Source organism: Labeo rohita, chromosome 14 (genome assembly GCF_022985175.1).
Source record: "Labeo rohita strain BAU-BD-2019 chromosome 14, IGBB_LRoh.1.0, whole genome shotgun sequence".
In the NCBI taxonomy this organism is placed as follows: domain Eukaryota; kingdom Metazoa; phylum Chordata; class Actinopteri; order Cypriniformes; family Cyprinidae; genus Labeo; species Labeo rohita.
Genome location: NC_066882.1, coordinates 5,786,532 through 5,812,607, shown reverse-complemented (window position 1 = coordinate 5,812,607; position 26,076 = coordinate 5,786,532). Strand labels below are relative to the sequence as shown.

General features: G+C 36.6%; 1 protein-coding gene across 2 annotated transcripts in view; it reads left to right on the top strand.

Moving 5' to 3' along the window:
* Window positions 1-21,920, top strand: part of tsc22d3 (TSC22 domain family, member 3) — a 37,775-nt gene extending 15,855 nt beyond the window's left edge. The window contains exons 1-3 of one of the 2 annotated variants that reach the window (XM_051128451.1): window positions 19,034-19,337; window positions 19,535-19,586; window positions 20,608-21,920. In XM_051128451.1, coding sequence (XP_050984408.1) covers window positions 19,216-19,337; window positions 19,535-19,586; window positions 20,608-20,865 — 432 coding nt within the window. In that variant the 5' untranslated portion in view covers window positions 19,034-19,215 and the 3' untranslated portion in view covers window positions 20,866-21,920. Of the gene's footprint in view, window positions 1-19,033; window positions 19,338-19,534; window positions 19,587-20,607 lie in introns of those variants that run through there. The other variant, XM_051128450.1, reaches the window with a different exon arrangement.
* The last annotated feature ends 4,156 nt before the right edge of the window (window positions 21,921-26,076 follow it).

Here is a 26,076-nt window from a genome sequence, read left to right as displayed (position 1 = left end):
AAATTTTCATTTTTAAGAAATCTTCCTTTTAAGAAACCTTCCTCTCCTTTTACCGGAAATGTTTGGGCGTCCTGGAAAGACATTGCAAAGCTCTTTTGCCAAGTATTCTTCCGTAACATGCCCATGCCAGTAGACTGCTCTGCCTTTGGTTCTTATTGACTTCAACATTTATTGTGATAAATGATAACCAAGTTCAGTCTTGGGTTTCTTGTAAACCGGATGAGGTTGCGCAATCCTGCAATAGCAGGAATAGGTGATTTTATATACTCTTCATCTTTTTTTTGTGCGGTCTGATCGGAAAAGTTGCGTAAACGATTTGTACATTTGCTTAATATATGAGTCATATGCTATAAGTCTTTTGAGACTTGTTTTAAGACTTTATTCATTGAAAACACCCATAGCTCTTAGCTAATTAAGATTTCTTCAATGAATTGGTCATTTTACAAAACTTTAAATGTATATTTTGGTGTTTTGTCATTTTAAAGCATGGTAGCCCAATTCCTCATTTACCTTCATGAAATGCACAATGGTTGCAAAGATATTCTTCAAAGACAATCATAATTTATTTGACTTTTGGGTGATCTACCCCTTCAAGTCAGAGTTAAAGTTAAAATATGGCACTGAAGCAAACACACAGAGCCAAACCTGTGAACACGATGCAAGCCATTGTTTACAGTATCTGCCATGTTAAACATGCATGGATAGTGTTAGCATGTTTTTTTTCTTTTCTTGCACATCTGCATCTTGTGTTGTGTTAATTACCAGTGTCATTTACCACATTTGCGGTAGCATTCTTTCCACTGATATGTCATGGAATAGATCATCATGATGGGTTGATCCTGCAAACAAATGCAAATAGAAAAACGAGTAAACAGAACAGTGAACTCTGGGACAGGCTAATGTAACTTACAAAGTTCTGCCAAGAAATCAAAGACACTGAGATCTGGAATGTGAAACACGCTGCTCTTAGTCTTGTCCAAAGGGGTAGTTGGGTTCTTGTTGGACTTAAACTACAGATCTATGATCCAAATTTGCAATCTCCCAGGGCCTGCAATTCATGATGTGTCATTTGTTAAAGAACTGGGCAGGTCTGATGTCCAATAACAGCAAAGAACATTCTAACCTTCACAGACTAGAACATACTTATCCAGAGACAGCACAGGAGGAGGAGACAGGCCTGTCATAGGAAAATGAACAGGGAAATCGTAAAACCTCAGTATGGCAGCAGCAGGAATAAAAGTCTCACCTTTTTTTTTTAGCATTTATGATAGAATTGGTTTCAGTTTATATGTGACTCTGGACCACAAAAGCAGTTTTAAGTAGCACGGGTATATTTGTAGCAATAGCCAAAAATACACTGTATGGGTCAAAATGATTTATTTTGCATTTATGCCAAAAATCATTAGGATATTAGGTAAAGATCATGTTCTATGAACATATTTTGTACATTTCCTACCGTAAATATATCAAAATTAATTTCTGATTAGTAATATGCATTGCCAAGAACTTCATTTACAACTTTAAAGGCGATTTTCTCAATATTTTTGCACCCTCAGATTACAGATTTTCAAATAGTTGTATTTCAGCCAAATATTGTCCTATCCTAATAAACCGTACATCAATGGAAAGCTTATTTTTTGGCTTATGGTTTTGTGGTCCAGGGTCACATATTCATTTGACCTAAAAAAAGTTGTTTCAACTTAAAAAGTAAGTGCACATGCTGCCTATATATATATATATATATATATATATTTTTTTTTTTACAGTGTACACTTTTAAAATGCATTACTGACAAACAATTCTGGAGACTGGCTACATAGAAAAATGATTTCTTGTGAAAGGTGCAAAGTGAACTTTTGCTATGAACTTTTGAACTTATGCAACATAACTCCATGCACTCCATGCACATGGTTTTTAGTTTACAAACGTGACCAAATGTGTCAAAAATAATGATGTGTAAGCTCCACACTGAGGAAATGTATGTTCCTCTATATAGCTATACTGTATATATGTATGGTTTGAGAGGTTCCTGTTTTTGATATGCTGAATCTCAGCAAGTACTGTATAGTTTGGTCTTCTCAACACACAATTAAATGTAATGTTATGTATGCACTTACGGATTTTATTTCATGTCTTCTTTTATTTTATTTACTTTTTATTTTAGATATTTTTATATTATATATACATTTTATTTTATATTTAATTTTCTATATAATTTTAGATATTTTTATATTTGATATTTTTTGATATTTTGTACACTACTGTTTTATTTTAATATATTTTTGGTAAGGCTGAACATCATCACATTGTCCTTCAGAAATCACTCTAATATTTAACATTGCGAATTTCTTAACTTTATTTTTTTTTTTTTATCATTATCACAGCTTAATACTTTTGTAGAAACCTTGAAAGTTTCTTTGCGAAATATAAAACTTAACATAAAACTATTTATTTTAAATAGTTTTTTTTTTGTAACATTATAACTGTATTTACTGTCACTTTAATCAGTTTAATGCCTTTTGGAAAACTTATCCTGTTGGAATAATATTTAAGCTGCTCTGAACCTGCCAAATACATAAATGTAAACATAAGCATGATAAATTTATTTTGCACCATTTACTGAGTCATTTTCAGTAACTGAGGAAAACAGGTGACATAAGAGATGCACGAGATTCGAGTTGCCTTAAGTTACATACAAAAAATGGAATAATTATTTTTCATTTTGCCGTTTGGGACAGATGTTTTACATTGGATTTCCAGAGGTGAATGTACTTAACATCAGTCCAAAGTTCTAGATGATGTTTGGAGTTATAGGACATTTATCTTTTCCTCTAAAACAAATATTTATTTTAAAATGATACTATGCCAGTGCACTACAGCCCAGACACATGGAAATTTTAATGCTTGGACAAAGAAAAAAAAGAGATGGATTTTCAAGGCAAGAAATACTGATAGCTGTTCATTTTCTGACTCTTGAAAAACAAAAGTTATTGTATTATATAAGCCTGACAGTGCATATGCTTCCATGGAAACTTGTGCTGTAGATGAGACACACCTTTCTATTATGTATTAACTAGTAACACTTGCATTACTAGAGCGTTCTGACAGACAAACCCAAGAAAAAAAAACTAGACTAGTATGACAAAAATGTTATGCATGTTAAATGGATCGTAACGGTAGCTGTTTTGCATATATGTTCTAAAGTGGAATCCATTACCATTTTAAGAATTATTTTAATTGTTTTGTTCAACAGTACACACTCCTTTAGAGTTACTGGGCAAATGTCTATCTATACGAGACATTCAAAGCACACTGAAATTCAAGACTACGTTATCTTTCAGGTTTTAAGTGTTGCCATGGTCACCTGGAGAATCATGGGTGAGGGCCCGTCGGGTGCTTTTGTTCCCCTCAATTAGTATTCTAGAATAAGTTCCTTCCCTTCAACATCCCGGCCAAGTGCGACTCGCAAAGGGTCACTTGTGTAGAACAGATTAAAGAATTAAAGCGTGCGCCATAAGCTGATCTAGATACAAGAAGCTCATGTCAGCACTGTCAGCGTTTTCACTCGTGATGAGAGACAGCTTTGTAAGAGGATGAAGGTGGAATTAATTCTTGCATATCTAAAGTATATCCACAATATGTAACATTCTTCAAAAACACTCAAAATATAAAAGAACTTAATTGTACAGAATGATTTGAGAGAGAAAACTACTAAAATATATTGGTGGAAGTCCAGAATGAGTGTTGCTTTGCATACTTCCACCTTGTCTTTTCACAAAAAGGCGTCGAAGGTAATTGTGTTTTGAATCTTTTACCTAAAGAACTGGGAGTACAGCCAAGTCCACTATCAGAGGAAACACAGCAGAACAACAGCTGTGAAAGCCCTCCCACCCCACCTCTTTCTCTTCCTCATTTTTTTTTATTTCCCTGTTTCAACGCGCACTCCGTCTCCCTCGCTGTCTGCTTCTGTCTCACAGTCTTCCAGATCCTAAAGAGACACAGGACATCCCCCCGGATAAATTTCATGTTAGATTACATCACATGTCCGTTTAGATCTTGACAAATGATATAATAGCACGAATCAGAAGAGAACTATATTTGAGCCACTCACACTTCAAACCACAGAAAACTCTGTAGAATTAATCACAATATCAGCTGTGACATTTCAGAGCGAAACAGGATATTCAGTGAGGGAAAAACTGCAGAATAAGAACTTTTATTTGATAAGATCTTTAAAAATGAGTATTACATATCAGAACTGGGGCATCTTTGATACTAAAAAACAACTGGTGTTTTGCCAGTTGTAATATCACATGACAGTTGTTTTGTAATACAAATTTTCTGTAATGTGACATTTAAATATAAGAATGAGGTACTGTCGAATTAAACATCCAATTAAATGCATGTGTTCTTACAACAGAAACCTAAATTATGGATAAAGTCAGGTTTAAAATGTGTTGTGTGATTTTGTTGACTTACTATAAATTTTGGGTTTTGGGATCTCCGATCATCACTTCATAAATCTGCCACCAAAATATATATATATAAAAAAAAAATAAAACAAACAAATAAATTAATTAATAAAAAAATAAATACAAAAAATGGACAAAAAATTAAAATATTGATAAAATTCATCCTTTAAAGTTGTCCAAATGAAGTTCTTAGCAATGCTATCAAAATCAAAAATTAAGTTTTGATATATTTATGGTAGGAAATGTACAAAATATCCTAATGATTTTTGGCATAAAAGAAAAATCAATAATTTTGACCCATACAATGTATTTTTATATATATACCCGTGCTGCTTAAGGTTTTGTGGTCCCAGGTCACAACTCTGTCACCAAAAAAAAAAAAAAAAAAGAAAAAAAAAAAAAAAAAAAAAAAAAAAAAAATATATATATATATATATATAAGCTTTCCGTTGATGTATGGTTTGTTAGGATAGAACAATATTTGGCTGAGATACAACTATTTGAAAATCTGGAATCTGAGAGTGCAAATATGAGCTTTGATATAGTTATGGTAGGAAATTTACAAAGTATCTTCATGGAACATGATCTTTACTTAATATCCTAATGATTTTTGGCATAAAAGGAAAATAAATCATTTTGACCCATAAAATGTATTTTTGGCTATTGATACAAATATCAATAACTCTACTTAAGACTGGTTTTGTGGTCCAGGGTCACAAATATGTCACAAATAAAATAAAATAAAATAAAATAAAATAAATGGTATAGGCAAATACTATATGAACAAGGCGCTTTGTACTAATGTAGAAATTTCTGCCTCAGTGAATGAGCAAAACAAATTTTGAGAAAAGATATGTATTGTATTTGAAAACCACTGTTTTTCATAGCACTGACCAGTGCATGGAAAAACAGATTTTTGCCTCTACTCTCTCTTTAAAAAAAAAAAAGAAAAAGAGTTGCACCAATGAATCCTTCACAACAGGACTAGGACTGTCTATTTTAAAAAGTAATCAGGATCAGTTTCAATTAGTGGCTTTAAATGTGAAAACCAGCAGGATAACAAGGATTTGCTTCATTTTGTCATAGGAGAAAAACAGCAGTCCTGGTCTTGCATGGCAAAAACCACAACTTCCATGCCAGCGTCTATCACGGAGAGTCTAATAATAGGGCCCATGTCAACCAGCTTCCTTGTTTTCCTCATTTGAGGGTCACGTAGAGTCTCTTCCTGTGGTCTGTTTACTTGGGCAGTGTTTCTGAGAACCTGCTGGTTACCATGTTTATGTCACAGGGCCGTTTGAAGTGAGTCTCCCCCACAGAAGAAGCCAGATGAATGTTTTCCAGGGTGTCGTGAGGACAGTAAAGAGAGTTCTGTTTAGCAACGGAGAACGGTGCACCGGTCAAAGCGGTTCATAACAAACAACAGGGTGAAGGTATCGAGGTAGAAGTGACTCACCTTGTTATAACCCTGCAGGTACTATCAGTGACACACCAAACATAACACCTTCGCTCATGCCAGAAATAGCGCCCAAGCCAGACAACAGGCAAACACTTGCAGACATGCGAAGCACGGAGCAGGGAGGGGCATAAGCGAAAGCGCAGACGGGATGAGCTTAGCATGTAGACAATTGCTGAAGAGCTTGACCTACACAATCAGTAGATTGTGCAACTGCGAACTTGAAGAATGCTTTTAGGGCAACTGAAGGTGTTGGAGCGCATTTCCGAAATGACAGCTATATTGCAGTCTGCTGTTTGACTTGAGGCTCTGCCTTTGTCATTTTACAGCTTTAATTCCAGTCCTCCAGCTCTCCAGATGTGTTTTTGTCCCATGGTTGGGGTGTTATTGTGTGCATTGCGAGACGATTACCAAATCACTCCATGACAATGTTAATGGCATAGTTCACTCACCCTCACGTCGTTCCAAACCCATAAGAATTTTGTTCATCTTCGGAACACAGATGTGACCCTGGACCACAAAACTGCTCATAAGTCACAATAGTAGCAATGGCAATCAATACATTGCAAAATAAAATAAAATAAAATAACATTTATACATCATCTATACAAATAAGTTTTCCATCGATGTATGGTTTGTGCATTGCGAGATGATTACCAAATCACTCCATGAAAATGTTAAAGGCATAGTTATAGCAATATAATGGCATATTTGTAGCAATAGCGATCTGTAGACTGTATCTGTCGAAATGATTGATTTATCTTTTATGCCAAAAATCATTTTTAAGTAAAGATCATGTTCCATGAAGATATTTTGTAAATTTCCTATTTTAAAGGGGTCATCGGATGCCAAGTTCACTTTTACATGTTGTTTGAACATGTTGTGTGTTAGCAGTGTATGTACAAAACTACCGCGTAATGGTAAAAATCCATGCAGTGGTTTTTAATTAATCTGTAAAAATAATATCCCCTTTTTCAAATCATTGTTGCGTCACACCCACAGAGGCCGCATCCACAATAGTTGATTGACATGAGCGTCTTACCTGAGATCAGTTGTAACAGTCCAACCTCCATGTTTTGATGCCGGAGCAGGAATGTAAGTTAGACAAGAGTTGAGCAATTGAGGTGTTGTGTTGCTGGATGTAATAATGAACGCAGTGGTCGTCATTTACTCCCGACATCTGAGCTGCTGAAGATGCAGTGGATTACGTTTGTTTGTGAAGGGAATGCACCTCCCGATCTACATATATCCGTCTATGTTCGCGCGAATCATTCATGATCCTGCTTCACTTACAGCAGAAGTGAGTATAAGGTTTTTTTTTTATGAATCTTTGTGATCGTCTTTCCTAATAATGTGCTAGTTAGCAAGTTTAGCGGCTAAACACGCCTAAATGCAGCTAAGGTAAACAGGCTCGTCAATCCACAGAGAGAAGAGAGGGGTGGGGTGAGCAGAGCTCATTAGCATTTAAAGCAGCCTCGACCAGAATGAGATGATTTTTGCAGAGCTGATTTTGGCAAGGTACAAAGGGTGTGATTTTACACTACCATTGAGAATTTTTAACCAAAGTATATTATAGAATTTTCATTAAGACCCTTAAGAATCATATCAACTTGTGGAAAATGGGCATCCGATGACCCCTTTAAATAGATCAAAACTTAATTTTTAATTAGTATAACGGACTGCTAAGGAATTCATTTGGTCATTTAAAGGCCTTTTTTTTCTTCAATATTTATTTATTTATTTATTTATTTATTTTTGCACCCTCAGATTCCAGATTTTCAAATAGTTGTATCTCGGCCAAATATTGTCCTATGAAAGCTTATTTATTCAGCTTTCAGAATATGTATAAATCTCTTTTTTTTTTTTTTTTAAAAATTGACCCTTATGACTGGTTTTGTGGTCCAGGGTCACAAATGAAGATACTTTTAATGAAGTCTGAGAGATTTCTGTCCCTGCATTGACAGTCTATGAAACTACCACTTTGATGCTTTAAAAAGTTAATAAAGAGATCGTAAAACTAATCCATATGAATTGGGGACTCAATGATTTAATTTCGATTTTTATTCACATACATAATACATATTATTCAACTTACACATCAGTTATTGAAAACAGAACTTCAAGCATGCTTGGTTGACTTGTAAGAACAAATGAGGTTCATTCTCATATGTTACGTAGTAAACCAATAAGGTTTGTTCTTACGCGTCAAGCAAGTACAGTTGAGCTTCTGTTTATGTTTGCTGATCAATGTAAATATGTGAATAAAGCCTAAATTAAATCTGTTCATCATTTAAAGTAGTTGAGTCTCTTTAGAATTTAGACTTAATAGCTAGATTAATTTGGATTTGGGTTTTTTCCCTACGCGAAAAGAGAAATTCGGTGAGGAAAAATGAGTGGGACTTGATTTTTTCCCTTTGGGAATAAATATGGAGCCCTTAAAAGGACATGTTGATAGAGAAAAATGTGATGGAAGAATGATATTACAGTGCTTTTGCATTCACTTGCAAAACATTCACATTCCCTCCAGAGAGTGATGATAAAATAACAACAATGTAAATGCTTTTGTGTGCAAGTTTCTTAGTGGAACACTACTTGAATAGAGAACCCAAAAAATGTTCCAGGTGAATGGAAAGTTCCTTGTGGAACGCAAGTTTGCTGACATTTAATTATCATTTTTCTTCCATCACTTATTTTTTTCCATCAATGTGTCTCTTTGGAGCTTGTCAGAAGCAATAGAAAGCTGTCTCAGAGAAGTAGCAGATCATTTCCTTTTGATTAATGATTACAAAGACTCTTTTTATGAGGAATACCTCGCATGGATGAATCTTTCACAATAACTCTTAGAACATGCATCAAGTAAGGATCAAGTCTTATTTTATGTCGAGTACGCACTGAGAAACAAAAGAGTTAACGTTAAAACACATTATGTGTTAATAGCTTTAAAAAGAACTCGAAGCAGAACAAATAGATGCAGCTGGTGTTTCAAAACGGCCTTCCGCACTTCTGCATTACTCTGGGTGTGGCAGTTGACTCAGTTTACTGTTATGTAAAACCATGTGTGTCTGCATATCTGAAAATAAAAAGAAAGTAGTATTTTAAAAATGAATAAGGGCCATATAGAGATATCAGATTCTATAAACAAGGAAAGCTTTGATAGTATAGTGACATAAAAAATTATGATCTTTAGCGTTCTGCCATATACTGGAGCTAATCACAAGTTTTTTTTAAACTAAATAATACCTAATAATATCTGTAATATCTTTAATAAAATGGAATAATCATGCACAGTGACTAAGAGAGAGAGAAAGTATAACTCCTTATGTGCAAATACGCTGAACTTGCTTGTGCCCTTATGTATTTGCATTAGACTGAAACAGGCTTTCTACCAACCGCCTTGTTTTTACAGTGACTAAGAACTGCAAACAATGTCTCCAAAGACATTCTTGACAGCATCGATCTGTTTCAATCTCAGTATTTGGAGTTTGCAGAGTAGAGTGAAACTGTTGCATGCAGATACGGTCTTTCAACACAGATTGTTGGCACATTATGAAGCAAATGAACAGTTGCGCCACACACGCTTAAAAAAAAATAAAGGGTTTATTGGCATCAGTGGTTCTGTGAAGAACCTTGAACATCCATGGAACCTTTCATATGCAGAAAAGGGTTCTTTAGATTTTTTAAATCTTCTTCAAAATGGTTCTTTTAGGAACCGTTTACTGACAGGTTATTTGGGAAACCAAAAATGGTTCTATCACTGCAAAAACACCCTTCTGGAACCTTTTTTTAAAAGACTGCAGTGCAAATGCAATAACTGTCCAAGCACACTATCTGCATTTTCAATTCAGTTGCCTCTGTCTCAGCACTATACAGCTGCATTAAAGTACAGCAGATTGCGTTAGTCTGCCGCGTGCAAGATCGGAAATTTCACCATGCAAAATGCATTGAACACTAATTGGTAGGGGCATGTGTGACATTACCTGATTTGCATAATTCATTCCCAACGATGTACGTTAGATAATCTAAGATCGTCTGAGGTTGATAGGCGACCTCATCGAAGTTCAAAAAAGCCTTGTAACATGCTGCGTACGGTCTCCACCTCCCCTGACTGCTCTGAACATTGCGTGTTTCTGCAGAAGTGGCCGCTTGCCAGCATATCACCATTTTTTGGACAACTTTCTCAAGTCTGACTAGGCTTCTAGATTGTTTTGGAGATATGCTGACAGCTAATTGGCTCAAACGCTGCCTACGTGTAAAAAAGCCTGCACATCAGATAAAAACATCTCTGCACCGTTTAGTTGACCTACGTATTTCTGTCCGGTTGGTTGACTTTGATCAGAGCTTTTTACGTCACTGCCTCTGCTACCTGCAGATGTATCATCTTTCAGTTCATACCTTAAACCATTTAATCCTTTTGTGTGGAGGAGATTAAGAATGTACAAAGCCTCAAGATAACACATTTTCATTCTGCAGAGGTGATTGCTTGAATGCACATACATAACCGTAAGCAAGCGCACAAACAACTGTGGCTCAGGGTGAACAGGGTTACTGTATTTCTGGGAAATTCCTTTCTTAGCTAGGATCCATTCATGATGAAGACAGAGGAATGAGTTTGAGGCAGGGAGTTTGAGGCGACCCAGGTGCTGTAAATCTTCCCTGCCCGGCTGCCAGCTTTTTTTCAGACTTCAGCCAACACATGCATCTCATCCGGCCTGATACTGAGAGACTGAGAGTGAGAGGATTTTGCATGGATTTCTCATGTCTGTTTGTGCATTTCTTTGAATGTGCCGTGATGTAAACATGCATGTGAGATAGCACTATTTCTTGGCCTTTGCTCCTGTTCCTTAGTTATTCAGACATGTGTGTTTGCCCTAAGGTTTATGGTTCAACTGTGTCAAAGGCATTTTGTCTGTGTTGTCTTTGGAAGCCATCCGACGACAACATCATATGATTTAAAGGGACAAATTCTTTCAGTGCAGATTATACAATGCAAGAAAGCAAAAAAAAGAGTGATTGTTCTCCGTATTCATCTAATGAACACAGACGCTATGAATCATTTACGGGGGCCTTTTATTGCAGATTAACGCAATTATGTTTTAAATTGATTTACTTTTGTTTTCAAGCCTCATTGGTCACAGAGAATACAAACAAGCGCTTCCCTAGCCAACAGACACTGAAGCGTACCTGATAAAGTAAATTAGTACGGCTCCACACACACACGTTGTGTTTTCAGTTGAGATGAGATGCACTAATGAATGGATTTAGCAGGAGGCCCACTGCCAGGCTCTGCACATTGTGTCGATGCCAGCTGATCTACGTTAAAGAGGATGTGATGACCGCGCTCTGACATCAGAAGCCTTATGCTCCACCCTCCTCCTGGCATGTCCACTTATCTTCTGAAGCCAGAACACTGGAGATTCGCTTGTACTTTTGCCATTTTGCAAGCAGGGAAGTCACTGTCTCTGGCTCACGTCAGACCACCTCCAGACTAAAAGTGACCGTAAATGACACTTTACACAGCTCTCAGATCCTCAGTCTCAAGTCACAAACAAATCATGCCTAGTTTAATGTATTAAATATGATATAGATGACCATTTAAAAGTTTGGGGTTTTCAAAAGTCTCATCAAGGCTGTATTTATTTGAAGAAAAATATAGTAAAAACAGTAAAATTGTGAAATATTATTACAATTTAAATGAACTATTTTCTATTGTACTATATTTTAAAAATGCAATTAATTAATGTGATGCAAAGCTGAAGTTTCAGCATCATTACTGCAGTCTTCAGTGTCACATGATCCTTCAGAAATCATTCTAATATGCTGATTTGTTTAAGAAACGTTAAACAAACATTCTTTATATTTTTAGGGAAACTGACATTTTTTGAATATTCCTTGATGAATAGAAAGTTCAAAAGAACCTAAAAGATATAAAATTTAATTAATTTAATTATATAACATTTAAAAATAAAATATTATCCTGTGGGCTTAACTTCAAAATAATATCACATGAAACTGTACACTGAAAATAAAACAAGTTTGTCTAGTAGATTATTAAAAGACGTCAATGCTGACTTCAGTATTAGTAATTATTCTGAATACGTGGAAAACCCTTTTATAGGAAAAGGTTCCCTGTCCATTTAGAATGATGACGCCAATGCTGACTATGATTTTAGTAATTATTCTAAATACGCAGAAAACCACTGATAGCAAAAACGTTGACGGAACATATGAGGAGTTTGCATAAACATAACTCCATTTTTATTTATTTTTTAGAAATCATGTTTTTTTGTGCATTCCAAGTAATATCAATCAAACTGCAGTTGGGTTTTCAATAAGTAATAATATCTTAAACAAATACAGGTAACTTACAAAATTAAAGAATATTGAGAGTATGTTTTTTTATATATATATTAAAAGTTTGTTTTATAGCAAAAGCAGATAACGCCAACAGTTGTTTTTTGGCAAAAGCAGATAACTCCACATTTCAATTTTCAGAGTGTTACAAAAAACACTTGTTTTATCTTTGTCATCTCATCAGCTGACAATGTAGACGCCTGACAAGCTTTGTTGTCGTGATCATAGACTGTATGGTTGTGATTACATGCGGTTTTCCCTCACCATTGTAACGTGCTGCTTTAGCAAGGTTCCATGAAAAAGTTTCAGCCTATATTTTTCATTTTACGCCCTGAAGATATCACTGGTTCATCAAGTTTGTCAAAATTTTCCATTCTTGATCACTTTTAGTCAGCTTTAATGAAACTCCTCTTATTTAGCGTGTCTTTTCAAAGTCATCTGACCTGAATACAGCACGCTGATTCGCTAAAATGGAATTATCGGCTTCTGTTTACAAACAACAAGGGCGCTCGTCGGCTTCTGCAGTAAAACGTGAACTCGCGATGCCTTGAAAGTGAACAATACCGGCTTTTTTGACAGCGTGTTTAGAGTTCGGATCGCGCTATGTGTGGAGAATAATGCACGGAAGTTCATTTTTTTTTTAAAGTGGCCTTATATTAATACATTTGTATGATTTCACTGCTGTACAGGAACTGCTGCATTGGCAACTTTATGACCTGGTTGCAGATAGGTTACATAAGCCTTCTGGGGCACCCAAGGCCCATTTTCTGAGGAAAAATGCTCTTCCTCATTGCAGAGCCCATAGGAGGTCACGGCCCAGTGAGAGGCATCGATTAGTATGACCTGTGAGCAGTCGTGCAAGAGTAAAACACTCTGACAGCTTTCTGCAGAAAACAATGCATTATTAATTAAGAATGTGTGGAGCAGTACAGCCACATCTGGAGCGATCTCTTTTCATGTCTGCACAGCAGGGGCCGCTTAAACACGTGGATCATTGGTACATACCGTACAGAGCTAAATGCCGATTCATTCAGTGTTTCACCCTATTTGCATGAGAAATTAAGATAATCACTCGTATTTACACATTTCAATATATCAATTTGTAAATGCACGAATGGAAATGGAGGTTTTATTCAACATAACCTTGGGACTAATGTTCTGAGGTTATGATGGTTGTGACGATAATGATGACACTTACGTCATCAGAACGCTCTCTCCTTTTGTTGCTCGAATATCAGTGACAGACTAATTGAAGCGATTTGATATAACTGCACAAACTGTGCAGAGCAGCCATTTTTGTTGGAACAAAAGTTCTCCCACTGGACTGCATTACTTTGATTTGAGATCACATCTTGCACATTTTGTAAAAAGGACAGAACCTTCTTGAACATTTCGTCAGTCAGTGTTAAATATTCTAACTAGTTTATTGCTGGGACAATAATATTTAGAGATTTATGCCAAGAAACATTTTTTGGAAACAGTCGTGACCAGTTTGTTTCCCCAGACTGACACAGAATCATTGGCTCCTCCAGTGGCATGACTTTAGGGCGCGACCGGTCGACAAAAGACGGGGGAGTGTTCAAGATTTTAGGAATTTCATTTAGTGACTTTAACACCAGTTTTCTGTCATCATCATTCTTATTTAGAGAAAGACTGACATAACTGAACTCTGCTTCATGTGTTATTCCTACATTTAATACTTTTAACATGCACATGCATTAGTCAGATTGATGCAATTGGTTATGTAACTTGAAAATGGAGACATGGAACAGACAAATCATTTCCATAGCATTTTGCATGCGCAGTACTGACTGCAGTGTGCATTCAAGTAATTATATTACGTTACATAAAACTTAACTGCTCCTATCAACAAACAAATATGAAATTATGTAGCTAAAACACTAACGAATTTTCAAAAATAAGTTTCTCGAGCAGAAAATCAGCATATTAGAATGATTTCTAAAGGATCATGTGACAATGAAAACTGATGTAATGATGGTGAAAATTATCATCACATGAATAAATTACACATATTTATAATCAATTTATCTATTTTATTGGATAGCAATCCAGAATGACTCCAGCATTGTTGTTCCTTGTGAATCTGCATATAAATAAATAAATACAAGGCCATAAAACACGAGAGGGCAGTAGATTCTCTTTAGTGGGTAAAGACAGATGAGTGCATTTGCTTTGCTGACACAGAACTGAACCGGGTGTAAATATCCAGCAGGAATACGGGCTTTGAATGTCCACAACAGCCTCAAGTGGCTGACTCGATGTATTACAGACTTGGGCATTCTGTCATTAACAAATTAGATCTTTGGTGGAGACTGTGCAGAATTTCCATGAGGCTCATTCGAAACCGAGTAACCACAGAGGTGTTGATATAACCCATAGGCAATGTAGTCCACACTCAGTCTTGTCTAGACAGATAACAAAGCAACAAACAGGGTCGGATGTGTGACACACCTGGGCTGTAAAGGTTCAAACACCTGCTGATACTTGCTGCATGATTACAGGAGGTTTTATAACTGCTCAAATGTAGGCTTACGTAAGCAGCTCCTCCATGCACTGCACTGACAATCTGACCATTCATAATTGCTCAGTCAGCCAGTGCACAAAAACGAGAGCATGAGTGATATAATGACGTTTCGCACCTCATTTCATTCCATATCAATGGGAATGTGCATTCATGAGCATTGCAGAGGACTGCAATCAAACCTACGCTATGCCAATCGAAAATCTGGGGTCAAAATTAATTTGATTGCATGATTACGAAATCAATACTTTTACTCAGCAAGGATGCATTCAATTAATTGAAAGTGACAGTAAAGACATTTATAATGCTACTAAAGGATTCTATTTCAAGCAGAAGTTCTTTGTTTTAACCTTTAGCTATTTAAAGAATCCTGAAAAAGAATATGTTTTTCACAAAAATATTAAGCAGTAAAACAGTTTTCAGCATAATAATAAGAAACGTGTCTTAAGCAGCAAATCAGCATAAAAGAATGATTTCTCACAGATCATGTGACACTGAAGACTGAAGTAATAAAGTATATTAATACTTACAATATTAAAATATTATTCGTTATTTTAAATTGTAATCTTTTTTCGGTGTTTTTTATCAATTAAATGCAGCCTTGGTGAGCGAAACAGACTTGTTTTATGTTTCTTAATAAAATAAAATAGTCACTCGTCACTCATTGCTTGCAAAAGTCCTACAACTGTTCTGTATCGTTTTGGCCTAAATTCCTGTCTTACTGGCTGTTCAGGGCAGGACCTGGCGCTTTTAGTATTAACACTCAAGTAGGTCAAGTCAAGGGTTCCTGTGAAAGTACAATACATGACAGGTCATCCTGACGAGGGAAAAACAAGCTTAAAAAAATTCATGTTTGCACATCATACTCAAAAGGAAGGCTATACTACTGGAACATGAAAAGTCTTTATCTTACAGATGCCATACAAACAAAAGCCTTGTTCGCCCACAGGCTGACCTGAATTATGTCTAAGAATTATTCATGCGTTCCTGACTCAGGCAATTAAACAATTGAAAGTATCCAACGAATTAAAGTAATGGATGCCTAGTCTCGTTTTACATAACACGTTGCATGCACATCTCCTGTACCAACATGTTGCACGTAGGCAAACAAACACCCAGCCATACAGTACGATGAATGTACAGCATAACTGCTTTTTTGCAGTCATGCATGACTCCGTTCAGACTGTCAGACGCAAAAAAACAAAGAAATGAGCACGCCACGCTATATACCTAAAAGTTGAAACATGTCTTTTCTCTTTTAACAAAAGGGAACTTAAATTGTAAAAACACATACCATAAATGGATATGGAAAATTCTAAATGGAAATTTACCATCACATTCCACGAAATTCCAGATTGCAACAGTTAGACCTCATTTGTATAGCACTGTCATTTTGTTGACTTTAGTAATTTATCATTCCCTGAATATTCTGCCCTCAATCATGTCACAATGAGTCTCACTAATCAAACTTGCCATGTGCAAAACAGAAATTCTGAGTATGTGTCTCCAGAGAATAGTCCAGAGAACAGAGGGGGGGGGGGGAGACACAACATCGTTGTATGTCCACCTCCCTCCCATCCAGCTGAAAGAATGGGACATTTTCACTCCACTCACACAGCCGCAAAGTTGAATCTTGGGCTGCGTCTGCCATTAAGTGACTTTCTCACAGAGCAACGGCCATGAGTTTACCACCTTTCTACTCACCTAGTCTATTTAAGAGGAGGGACAGGCGGTAAGTGTCAGAATGATGGAGTCATGTGAGTGTATTATTACTACTGACAGCTGACGGATTAATTGTGAAGGTGTGTTAGGAAAGTTAGTCTCGTCTAACCACTCGAACAGGGGAATACTGCACGTCTTGCTCTGCGAGGTGCGAAAATTGTTATGTTTCAGTTAGCGAAGTGCGTGGCGGGATTCATCATCTGCTGTGGATCATGTTAGAAAGTAATTACAGATGGCTTATGCACATCTTGCATAACTTGTTTTTTCATTTTGTTGGACACAAAGCCAAGTTTACATTGTAGATGATGTTATTTAAATATTTGACTCACCAGTATGGTGAGGGTCTCTGTCTAGGTGTCATTCTAAGTAAACCAGATTTAATTTTTTGACTTAATAAGCAGCAGCTATTCACAGAATGCAAACTTGACAGACCGAAAATGCATCATTCCACACATTCCATCATTGTAATTATTGGTGTGTCCTTACGTATGCAAATGCTAACCAAGTTTACCAAGTATGGTTAGGTTTGTTTTAAAAAAAAAGTGAGTTTTACTCGTTGCAAGTGTAAATAATTAACATTTCAGTACACTATATATACATTAAAACCGGTTTTAAGTTTCCAACCTTGTTTTAAACTGTGTAGTAGCGGTGTTAAGGATTTGTTTATTGGAGCGAGTCTGGGACATCTCCACCCTGGCCATGGTGACAGACAGAGACATACTGTACCATGGCACATCTGTGTTTACTGTGATGTGCACTTTTGTGATGAATGAAGCATCTGTTCGCTGCATCACAACAATGCATTATTCCAATTATTAATGCATTATTTATCCAATCCCAAACAAGTTTTAAGTACAATACATCCTGGAATGTAATGCATGCAGTTCTCTCTTTGTTAGAGAGTCTGGTTGTCCTGGTTTTGTCACATCAAGCTACTAAAATGAATACCTTACACTAAATCTGCAAAGCGGGAAGGTTCTGTTGACACTTAATTACCTTCAGACCCTCAGCAAGATACATAACTTTTTAAATTAGGAGGGCACTGTATGGTCTTCCCCCTTCATCTGAGGTATGATTATCATTTCATACCGTACAAACTGTACAAGCGCTTGCCAATTATCCTGACTAGAGCTCGCCAGGAGTTCAGAATCTGTCAAACGAGAAGACGTTAACTTCCTTCTGGAGCGTCCCTATGAAATCTAATCGGGCAGCGTTACTAACTCAGCATGAAATGAAAAGTGACAGCACTGCGGTCACTAATTTGGGCTTTTCTGTGAAATCTCATTAGGTGGATCAACTTTGAGCCGTCACCTTTCAAAGGGCTTCACTGGGATCTAGACAAATTCTTGGTCCACTCAGAAAAGTTAGAGCTGATAATATGCTTAAAAAATGTCATTTTGTGACATAAATGCATATTGAGAAAATTTGCTTCATAATTATGAAATGTTACCTTGGACCACAAAACCAGTCATAATGGTCAATATTTTGAACATGAGATTTGAAAGCTAAATAAATAAGCTTTCCACTGATGTTTTTAGAATAGGACAATATTTGGCCGAGATTTGAAAATCTGGAATCTGAGGGTGCAAAAAAAGGGGAAAAAAATAAATTTTGAAAAAACTGCCTTTAGAGATGTCCAAATGAAGTTCTTAGCAATGCATTACTAATCAATTAAGTTTCCCTAATGATTTTTGCGTGAAAGCAAACTCGATCATTTTGACCAATACAATGTGTTTTTGCTACAAATATATCCATGCTACTTAAGATGAAAAATATGACAAATATGATTGTGTAAAATGAGGACTTTTGGTATGAGCTTTAATGCTAAAAACTAAACTAACAGACAGTTTAACATGTACTTTGTTTACATTCTGAGTGAGCAAAATGTGCAAACACTAGCTTATTGACAATCCAAGTGTTGAAGTGTCATTGACTTTGATCCCAGGCTTCATAGAGCGTTTGCTCAAGCACGTGTTTATGTCTGTTATGCACAGTTTACCCACTAGAGGCACTCAAGGCTGAAGTTAAACAGTACTGTGAGAAACTTCTGTTTAAACTCACTTCCCATCCCAAACTGTTTTGCTTGAGCTGTCAATTGCAAAACTGTAAACTTATAAGGTCCTGAAGACATAGATGTACTTTAACAAACTGCTCAATTACTGATTTTCACCATGTAACAAATTGATGAGGTTTATAGGAACATCATGTTCCTCAGTGACAAATACATTCTCGTAGGCTATCTATTTCACGAAGCTAGTCATAACTATCGGTTACCAAAACATAGTGATGCAACAAGTAACGGCCACTCGTTAATGGCGTGTCTTGTTTGTGTTGATGTGTTTTGAGGGTTTGTCTTGCGGCTCGCTGCTGCAGCATGCTGTGTGTTCTTTGAGCGAGTTCAGTGAGAGGGCAGATAGAAAATCTATGCCACAAGCCTCATTTGAATAATCTATGCATGCGTCATACGACGTCACGCACCGAGTATAAAAGCCCCGCTGCGGCAGAAATAGCATCACTTGCCGACAGTGTTTCTCTGAAACCGCTCCTAGTTTACTCGTAGCGCCCGGCTGGCTTCTCTGTGCGCACCGAAGCAAACCAACCAGGATCTTAAAGCCGTGTTCAAACAAGTCGCAAACGTGGCGAGAAGTATTATTCAGACGGGTCTTGTCCTTAACATGAGCACGGAGATGTTCAAAACGCCAATGGAGCTCGCAGTCTATCAGCTACACAATTTCTCCATCTCCTTCTTCTCGTCCTTCCTAGGAGGGGATGTAGTATCGGTCAAATTAGACAACAGGTAGGCAGACTTCTATGGTATTATAGGATGTTTTCTTGACGGTCGATAGTAATTCTCAGACATTTAACACGTTAAATAGTACTTCGTCGTTTTGCGCCGTCCGCTGCGCTTCAGCTCAGATGTCGCGCACTAAGAGCTTGTTTACTACTGCAGTGCCTGAACTGCGCTCTAATGTCTTGTTTCTTTGTCTTTTGCAGTGCCTCTGGCGCAAGCGTTGTGGCAATTGACAACAAGATCGAACAAGCAATGGTAAGTTGTTTTACCACCACGATCAAATCCCCCTACTAGCCTAAGCTCACGATTGTAGAAGTGCAGTGGAAAGTATCTAGTTTCTGTGTAGGTTGTAACCAGAGCCGTGGCACGCTCTAGAGCTGCTGCATCTACCTACATTGCATTTGCTTTGTTATCCCACCTGCAGTAAAAGTCAAAGGTCGCCATACAACAATACATGCACCCTTTTGTCTTTGTTTTACACTACTTGTTCCCCTTAGTAACATCTGTAACTATTTTTTTATTTTTTTTTAACCAAAGGTCTTAAGGTATACTTACTAAAATGCATATGAAATAATGCTATATGTAGATCCATAACTACTATATCCTAAAAATCTTTAAACGGTCACTTATATAATCTTAATATATTAAGATTGCTCTGTTTTACTATATATGTCATGCTCACAATAGATGTAAACATGGTAATCCAGAGCCATGTTTGAATACCTTGACTATTAGGATGTTGTTCTCTTTTTAGGAAAAGTTTTTGTTTTAAACTATTTAATCCTCTTAGTAACTCTTGCTTTTAATTAAATATTAATATTTAATTGTAAATGGCCGTATCTTGTACAAATAATCTTTAAATGCTTTTTATTAGTGTATCAAAATTGCTCCCTTACAATATAGAAATCAGGCTTGCAATAGAGAATATTTTAATAATTAACTGGATTCACATTACAAAATTGCAACTTTTAAGCAGGAAGTTAGAAACATGCATTAATTCTTAGATTGATCCCCTCCCCCCCTCAGAAAAAGTAAAATGAATAAGTAGAACATGTACAGTTAGCTGATCAGTATTGCAAAACAGACTGTGATGGTGAGATCAGGGCCCCTAATAAATAGCATGTAGCTTATTTCACAAGGAGTAAAATGCATGCTTGATTAGTTGAGGAGAATTTGGATTCATGGTTTTCGCCTCATTCTACTCAATGCATGCATCAGTCAGGTGTTTTGGTGTGGTCATGAAAACTCAACTCTATTCTCTATTTTTCTCTTGTAGGATCTTGTGAAGAATCACTTAATGTATGCAGTCAGAGAGGAAGTTGAGATCTTGAAAGAGCAGATCAAGGAACTGGCAGAGAAGAACAACCAGCTGGAACGTGAGAACAGCCTGCTGAAGAACCTGGCAAGCCCAGAGCAGCTGGAGAAGTTTCAGTCACGTCTGCCCTCGGATTCGAGCCTCCCCCTGGAGCCTCAGGAGCTGGGGTCCTGCGAAGATGGTGAGCGCCAGTACAGCAGCACGGGATCTGCTGTATAAGTGGCTCTGCCATGGGGCGGGCAGAGCCACAGCTCTCACCTGAAATGGACCTCCAGATATGCAACTTCAAGATGAAGCTGGCTGTACAGATGAAAACCTGACCTGAAATGAAAGCATTACGACGTACAAGTGGCCTAGTTCAGTAATATCCGACAATCTCTTCGGACTAACGTGGAAAAGAGAGAGCGACGTAGACGTCCGAGGTTACTGTACAACGGGACTGACGTGCCCCTTGCTAGGAAGGGGGCCCAGCCTTGCTTTCCCTTGGTCCCTCTCACGAAGAGACGGAGAGGGGTTTGCCTGACGGAGCTGGCCGAGAGCGAAACTTCGGCCTTTATCTAAGTCAAGCCAAGGAAATGTACGTCCCTACGAGATACCCCCACAGCCCCACCTGACGCAAGGGACTCATGCGTTCATGCCCTCCATGTCATTGATCCCTAGTACTGTGGACATTTCTTAGCTCCTGTAGTTAAGGACGTTCGAGACGGACTCGTACAGAGTGGCGACGTCCGCAGCGGTGACTCCTGCCACATGATTTGTATAGCATCGCTTGTATCTCCGCAGATGGGGCCTGCTGCTTATGGGGATTATTGCTTGTTTGTGTTTTGAAACGGAACAAAATCAACTTGTTTATATGGGCTATGTGTAAAAAATGATTTTTCTCTTATTGTGGGAATGAAAATCTGTATACATTTGCATAGTTCTGTAAATTTAGCAACTGATGTAAAGCGAAATGTTCTGAAACAGACGGCGGTGTGGGGTGGATACTGTTGCTGCGAATGTTCTGTTGACCTTCTATGCCAACCAACTAACGGGCACGACGGTGTCTGAAAAGGGCCATGTTTTTCAGTGAACTTTGTGTTTTCTAACTACCAAAGACTTGCCTAATACTCACAAGCCAACAGGACCATGTGGAACTTTTCACAGGGAGACGTTTTTGACAGCAGTCTTTTTGAAACATGGGTATTGTTGCTTCATTGTGTCCATGGTATTTTTTTTTTAACAATTTTTGGATGCAAAATGCACATTGCAATAAACCTTATGTTTACACTAAATACTTTGCTCAGGCCTTTTCTTTGTCTTCATGTAGGAGCATTCTCTCCAATTTTACTAAAATGGTAATTCACATGACCTCATGCATATAACATTTTAGATAAGTTCCCATCAGATTGCTAATATCTACAAAAATTCCAACTTTAAATGTTTCAGTCTTCATCAGCCTTAATATAGGTTTGAGATAGTCGAACAATATACATTTAGCCAGTAATTCTGGTAAAATAGACCCAAACTATGAGATCAAGGCTGATAAATAGCATGCAATTTATTTCACTAGGCTATCCAGGGAGTAAAATACATTTGCTCAATTAGCTGGGGAAAAACTGATTTGAGTTTGCAGCCTCATTCTACGGAATTAATGCATTACAGATGAGTCTGCACTGGTAGTTTACATTTTGGATAAGTTGCCATCAGATTATTAATATCTATAAAATTCCAACTTTAAATGTGTCGATGCAAAATTGGCAGAATCTTCATTTGCCTTAATATAGGATTGAGTGTTCAATACCAAGAGTAAAGTTCATGCATTTCATATAAAAGTACATTCAGCCAGTCATTCTGGCAAAACAGACCCCGATGCTGAGATCAAGGCTAATAGATAGCATGCGGTTGATTTCACTAGGCAATCCAAGAAGAAAAATACAAAACTGATTTGAGTTTGCAGCCTCATTCTATTGAATTTTTCACTGGTAGTTCACGATTGTCTATGACCACTGTAACATTTCAGAAAAGCTGCCATCAGATTATTAATATCCATAAAAAAATCCGACTTTAAATGTCAATGCAAAATTGACACAATCTTCATTTGTCTTAATATAAGATTGAGACAGTGTTCGATACCAAGAGTAAAGTTCATGCATTTTATATAATAAGTAGAAAAAAGTACATTCAGCCAGTCATTCTGGCAAAATAGACTCCGGTGGTGAAATCAAGGCTAACAAATAGCATGCCGTTTATTTCACTAAGCTATCCAAGAAGTAAAATACGAAACTGATTTAAATTTGCAGCCTCATTCTACTGAATTTTTCACTGGATGTTCACGATTGTCTATGACCACTGTAACATTTCAGATAAATTGCCATCAGATTATTAATATCCATAAAAATTCCAACTTTAAATGTGTCGATGTAAAATTGGCACAATCGTCATTTGCCTTAATATAGGATTGAGGTACAGTGTTTGATACCAAGAGTAAAGTTCATGCATTTTATATAATAAGTAGAAAAAAGTACATTCAGCCGGTCATTCTGGCAAAATAGACCCTGATGGTGAGATCAAGGCTAATAGATAGCATGCCGTTTATCTCACTAGGCTATCCAAGGAGTAAAATATAAAACTGATTTGAGTTTGGAGCCTCATTCTTCTGGATTTTTCGCTAGTAGTTCACATGATTGTCTATGACCTCTGTAACATTTCAGATAAGCTGCCCTCAGATTATTAATATCCATAAAAATTCCAACTTTAATTGCGTCGATGCAAAATTGGCACAATCTTCGCTGGCCTTAATATAGGATTGAGATAAAGTGATACCAGGAGTAAAGTCCATGAAGATAAGGCCCTCATAATGCAATTATTTACACCAGTATTGTCCCTTCAGCATGCATGGTATGGTTTATGATTGACATTTAGTATTGAAATATGCAGTGGCATCTCCCACTGCTCACATTTTATTGCATGCAATGACATTCGAAGGAATAATCAAATTCCAAGATAAATGTCACTGACCTCAGTGAGCATAATTAAAAACTATACATAGTTGGAACTTTCCACTGAACTGTTAAAATGGCTATTAAAAACCATACATGGGAAAAAAGACGGTTTAATAGATCTAGAGGTAAGTTCATAATGGCTACCGTGCTGTAGTAATCCGTAAGGCTTTGAGGCAAAGCATAGTGAGAAAACAAAGCTGGCGTGTGAAACCCTCATCTTTCTCTTCTTAGGAAGGCTACGCTCAGTGTAACGCAAGTCTCTGAGTGGTCCCAGGGGTAAGACTTCTACGTAAGACCCAGATTTCAGTATTTCTTGCAGAAGGTCCGATAAGGTGAATGGTAATAAAGTTGATTCGAAGGTTTAGGCAGATCTAGCGAGTTGTGTCCACTGGGTCCTATTGCAAATGGGTGGAGGCTTAAAAGGAAATGACTTCTGGAAATATCAGAATCCAAATGCACTCAGATCTGAGGTTTCATTAACGTTTTATTGCCGCTATTAACAGCAAGCTATATATGCCATCAAACTAAAATCCCTTGAATTGTTCTGTAAATGGCAAAAAGGCAGACAATTTGATTCCAAACAGAACAGACAAACCACATATTAAAAATTAATAACACAAACACATACACTACCAGTCAAAAGTTTTTGAACAGTAAGATTTTTAATGTTTTTTAAAGAATTCTCTTCTGCTCACCAAGCCAGCATTTATTAAATTCAAAATATAGAAAAAGCAGTATTATTGTGAAATATTTTTTAACATTTAAAATGACTGCTTTCTGTTTGAAAATATTGTAAACTGTAATTTATTCCTGTGATCAAAGCTACATTTTCAGCATCATTACTTCAATCTTCAGTGTCAGTGAAATCATTCTAATATGCTGTTCAAGAGACATTATTATTATTTAATATTAATATTTAAAACAGATGAGTACATTTTTTCAGGATTTTCTGATGAACAGAAAGATGCAAAGATCAGCATTTATCTGAAATAAGCTTTTGTGAAATGAATTTTATGAAACATACTATTCAAAAGCTTGGAGTCTGTATATATTTTTGGGTGGTAAATAAATGATAGAAATTAATACATTTATTTAGCAAGGATGCTTTCAATTGATCAAAAGTGACGATAAAGACATTTATGATGTTACAAAAGATGTCTATTTCAAATAAATGCTGTTCTTCTGAACTTTCTATTCATCAAAGAAACCTGAAAAATTCTATTCAGCTGTTTTTAACAACAACAAAAACAACAACAATAATAATAATAATAATAAATGTTTTTAAGCAGCAAATAATTTTAAATAGTGACAATATTTTTGCTGTACTTTGAATAAAATAAATCCAGGCTTGGTGAGCAGAAGAGAAAAAAAAATATATCACAATGTTCAAAAACTGGTAGCGTAAATTAATAAATATTTGTGAAGTTTGTGAATATGAAGATCCATACCAAGAATGCTATTTAATTGGGTAATAATACTCTGTCTTTTGGCAAATAACAAAGCAACCAATGAACTATAATAATAATAATAATAATAATGATGATGATGATGATGATGATGATGATGATAATAATAATAATAATTAAAAATTACTATTATTATTATTATTATTATTATTATATAACTAATAAAGTTTAAAGCAAAGCAAAGTTTTTTTTTCATGATATTTTTTTGACTGGTGTAAACAACCTAGTGCAAACACTGTTCAATGGTACAATGTTCAGACCGAATTAGCTGGTGATTTGGTGTTTTCTCTCCTTCCCAAAACAGCTGCAAGACCTCTGCTGTTACGCAACTCCCAAACATCTGTTTCAGTTTGCAATAGTGGGCGGCTTTCTATGTCAAAGCCTGGTGAAGTGTGGCCGGCTTTGCATGCGAGCGAGTTACAGTGCACTGAGAATTTTACTTGTTTGTCCTCTCATGTAAATATAGGCTCACAGTAGGCTGTTTGTGCCATTTTTCAGCAGAGTGACATTATTTCCTCAACCTCAGATCTAATACCCTGTTGTGGAAAGTTCTTGAGTGCGATCCGCCATGTAGAAGTTGTTACCTCATTCTCACGTTATACAAAAGCCTCCCTCTCGCTCCCAGGTGCATCCTGTAGAGACAGAATCAAATGAGACAGATGTTTACTTCGGAATTTTTTCTTTCAATCCTTTAGAAGAAAGTTGACAGTATAAATAGACTACGTCATAACTAGCTGAAAGTGTTTACTACTTTTACAGAATGCACCGACCGGTGTTCAGCTTCTAAGTAAAGTAATTATAAATTTCTGTAAATTTTCCTTTAAATTACATCACAGCAACCAAAGTCCAATCCAAATGAATACATATAAGAGTTACTTAACTTGTATAAATACACAAGTCTTTATAAGATTATAAAAATTATATAACCCACACAAGACTTTTAAAAAATGCATTTGAAAATATTTATCCTCCCTTGTAAA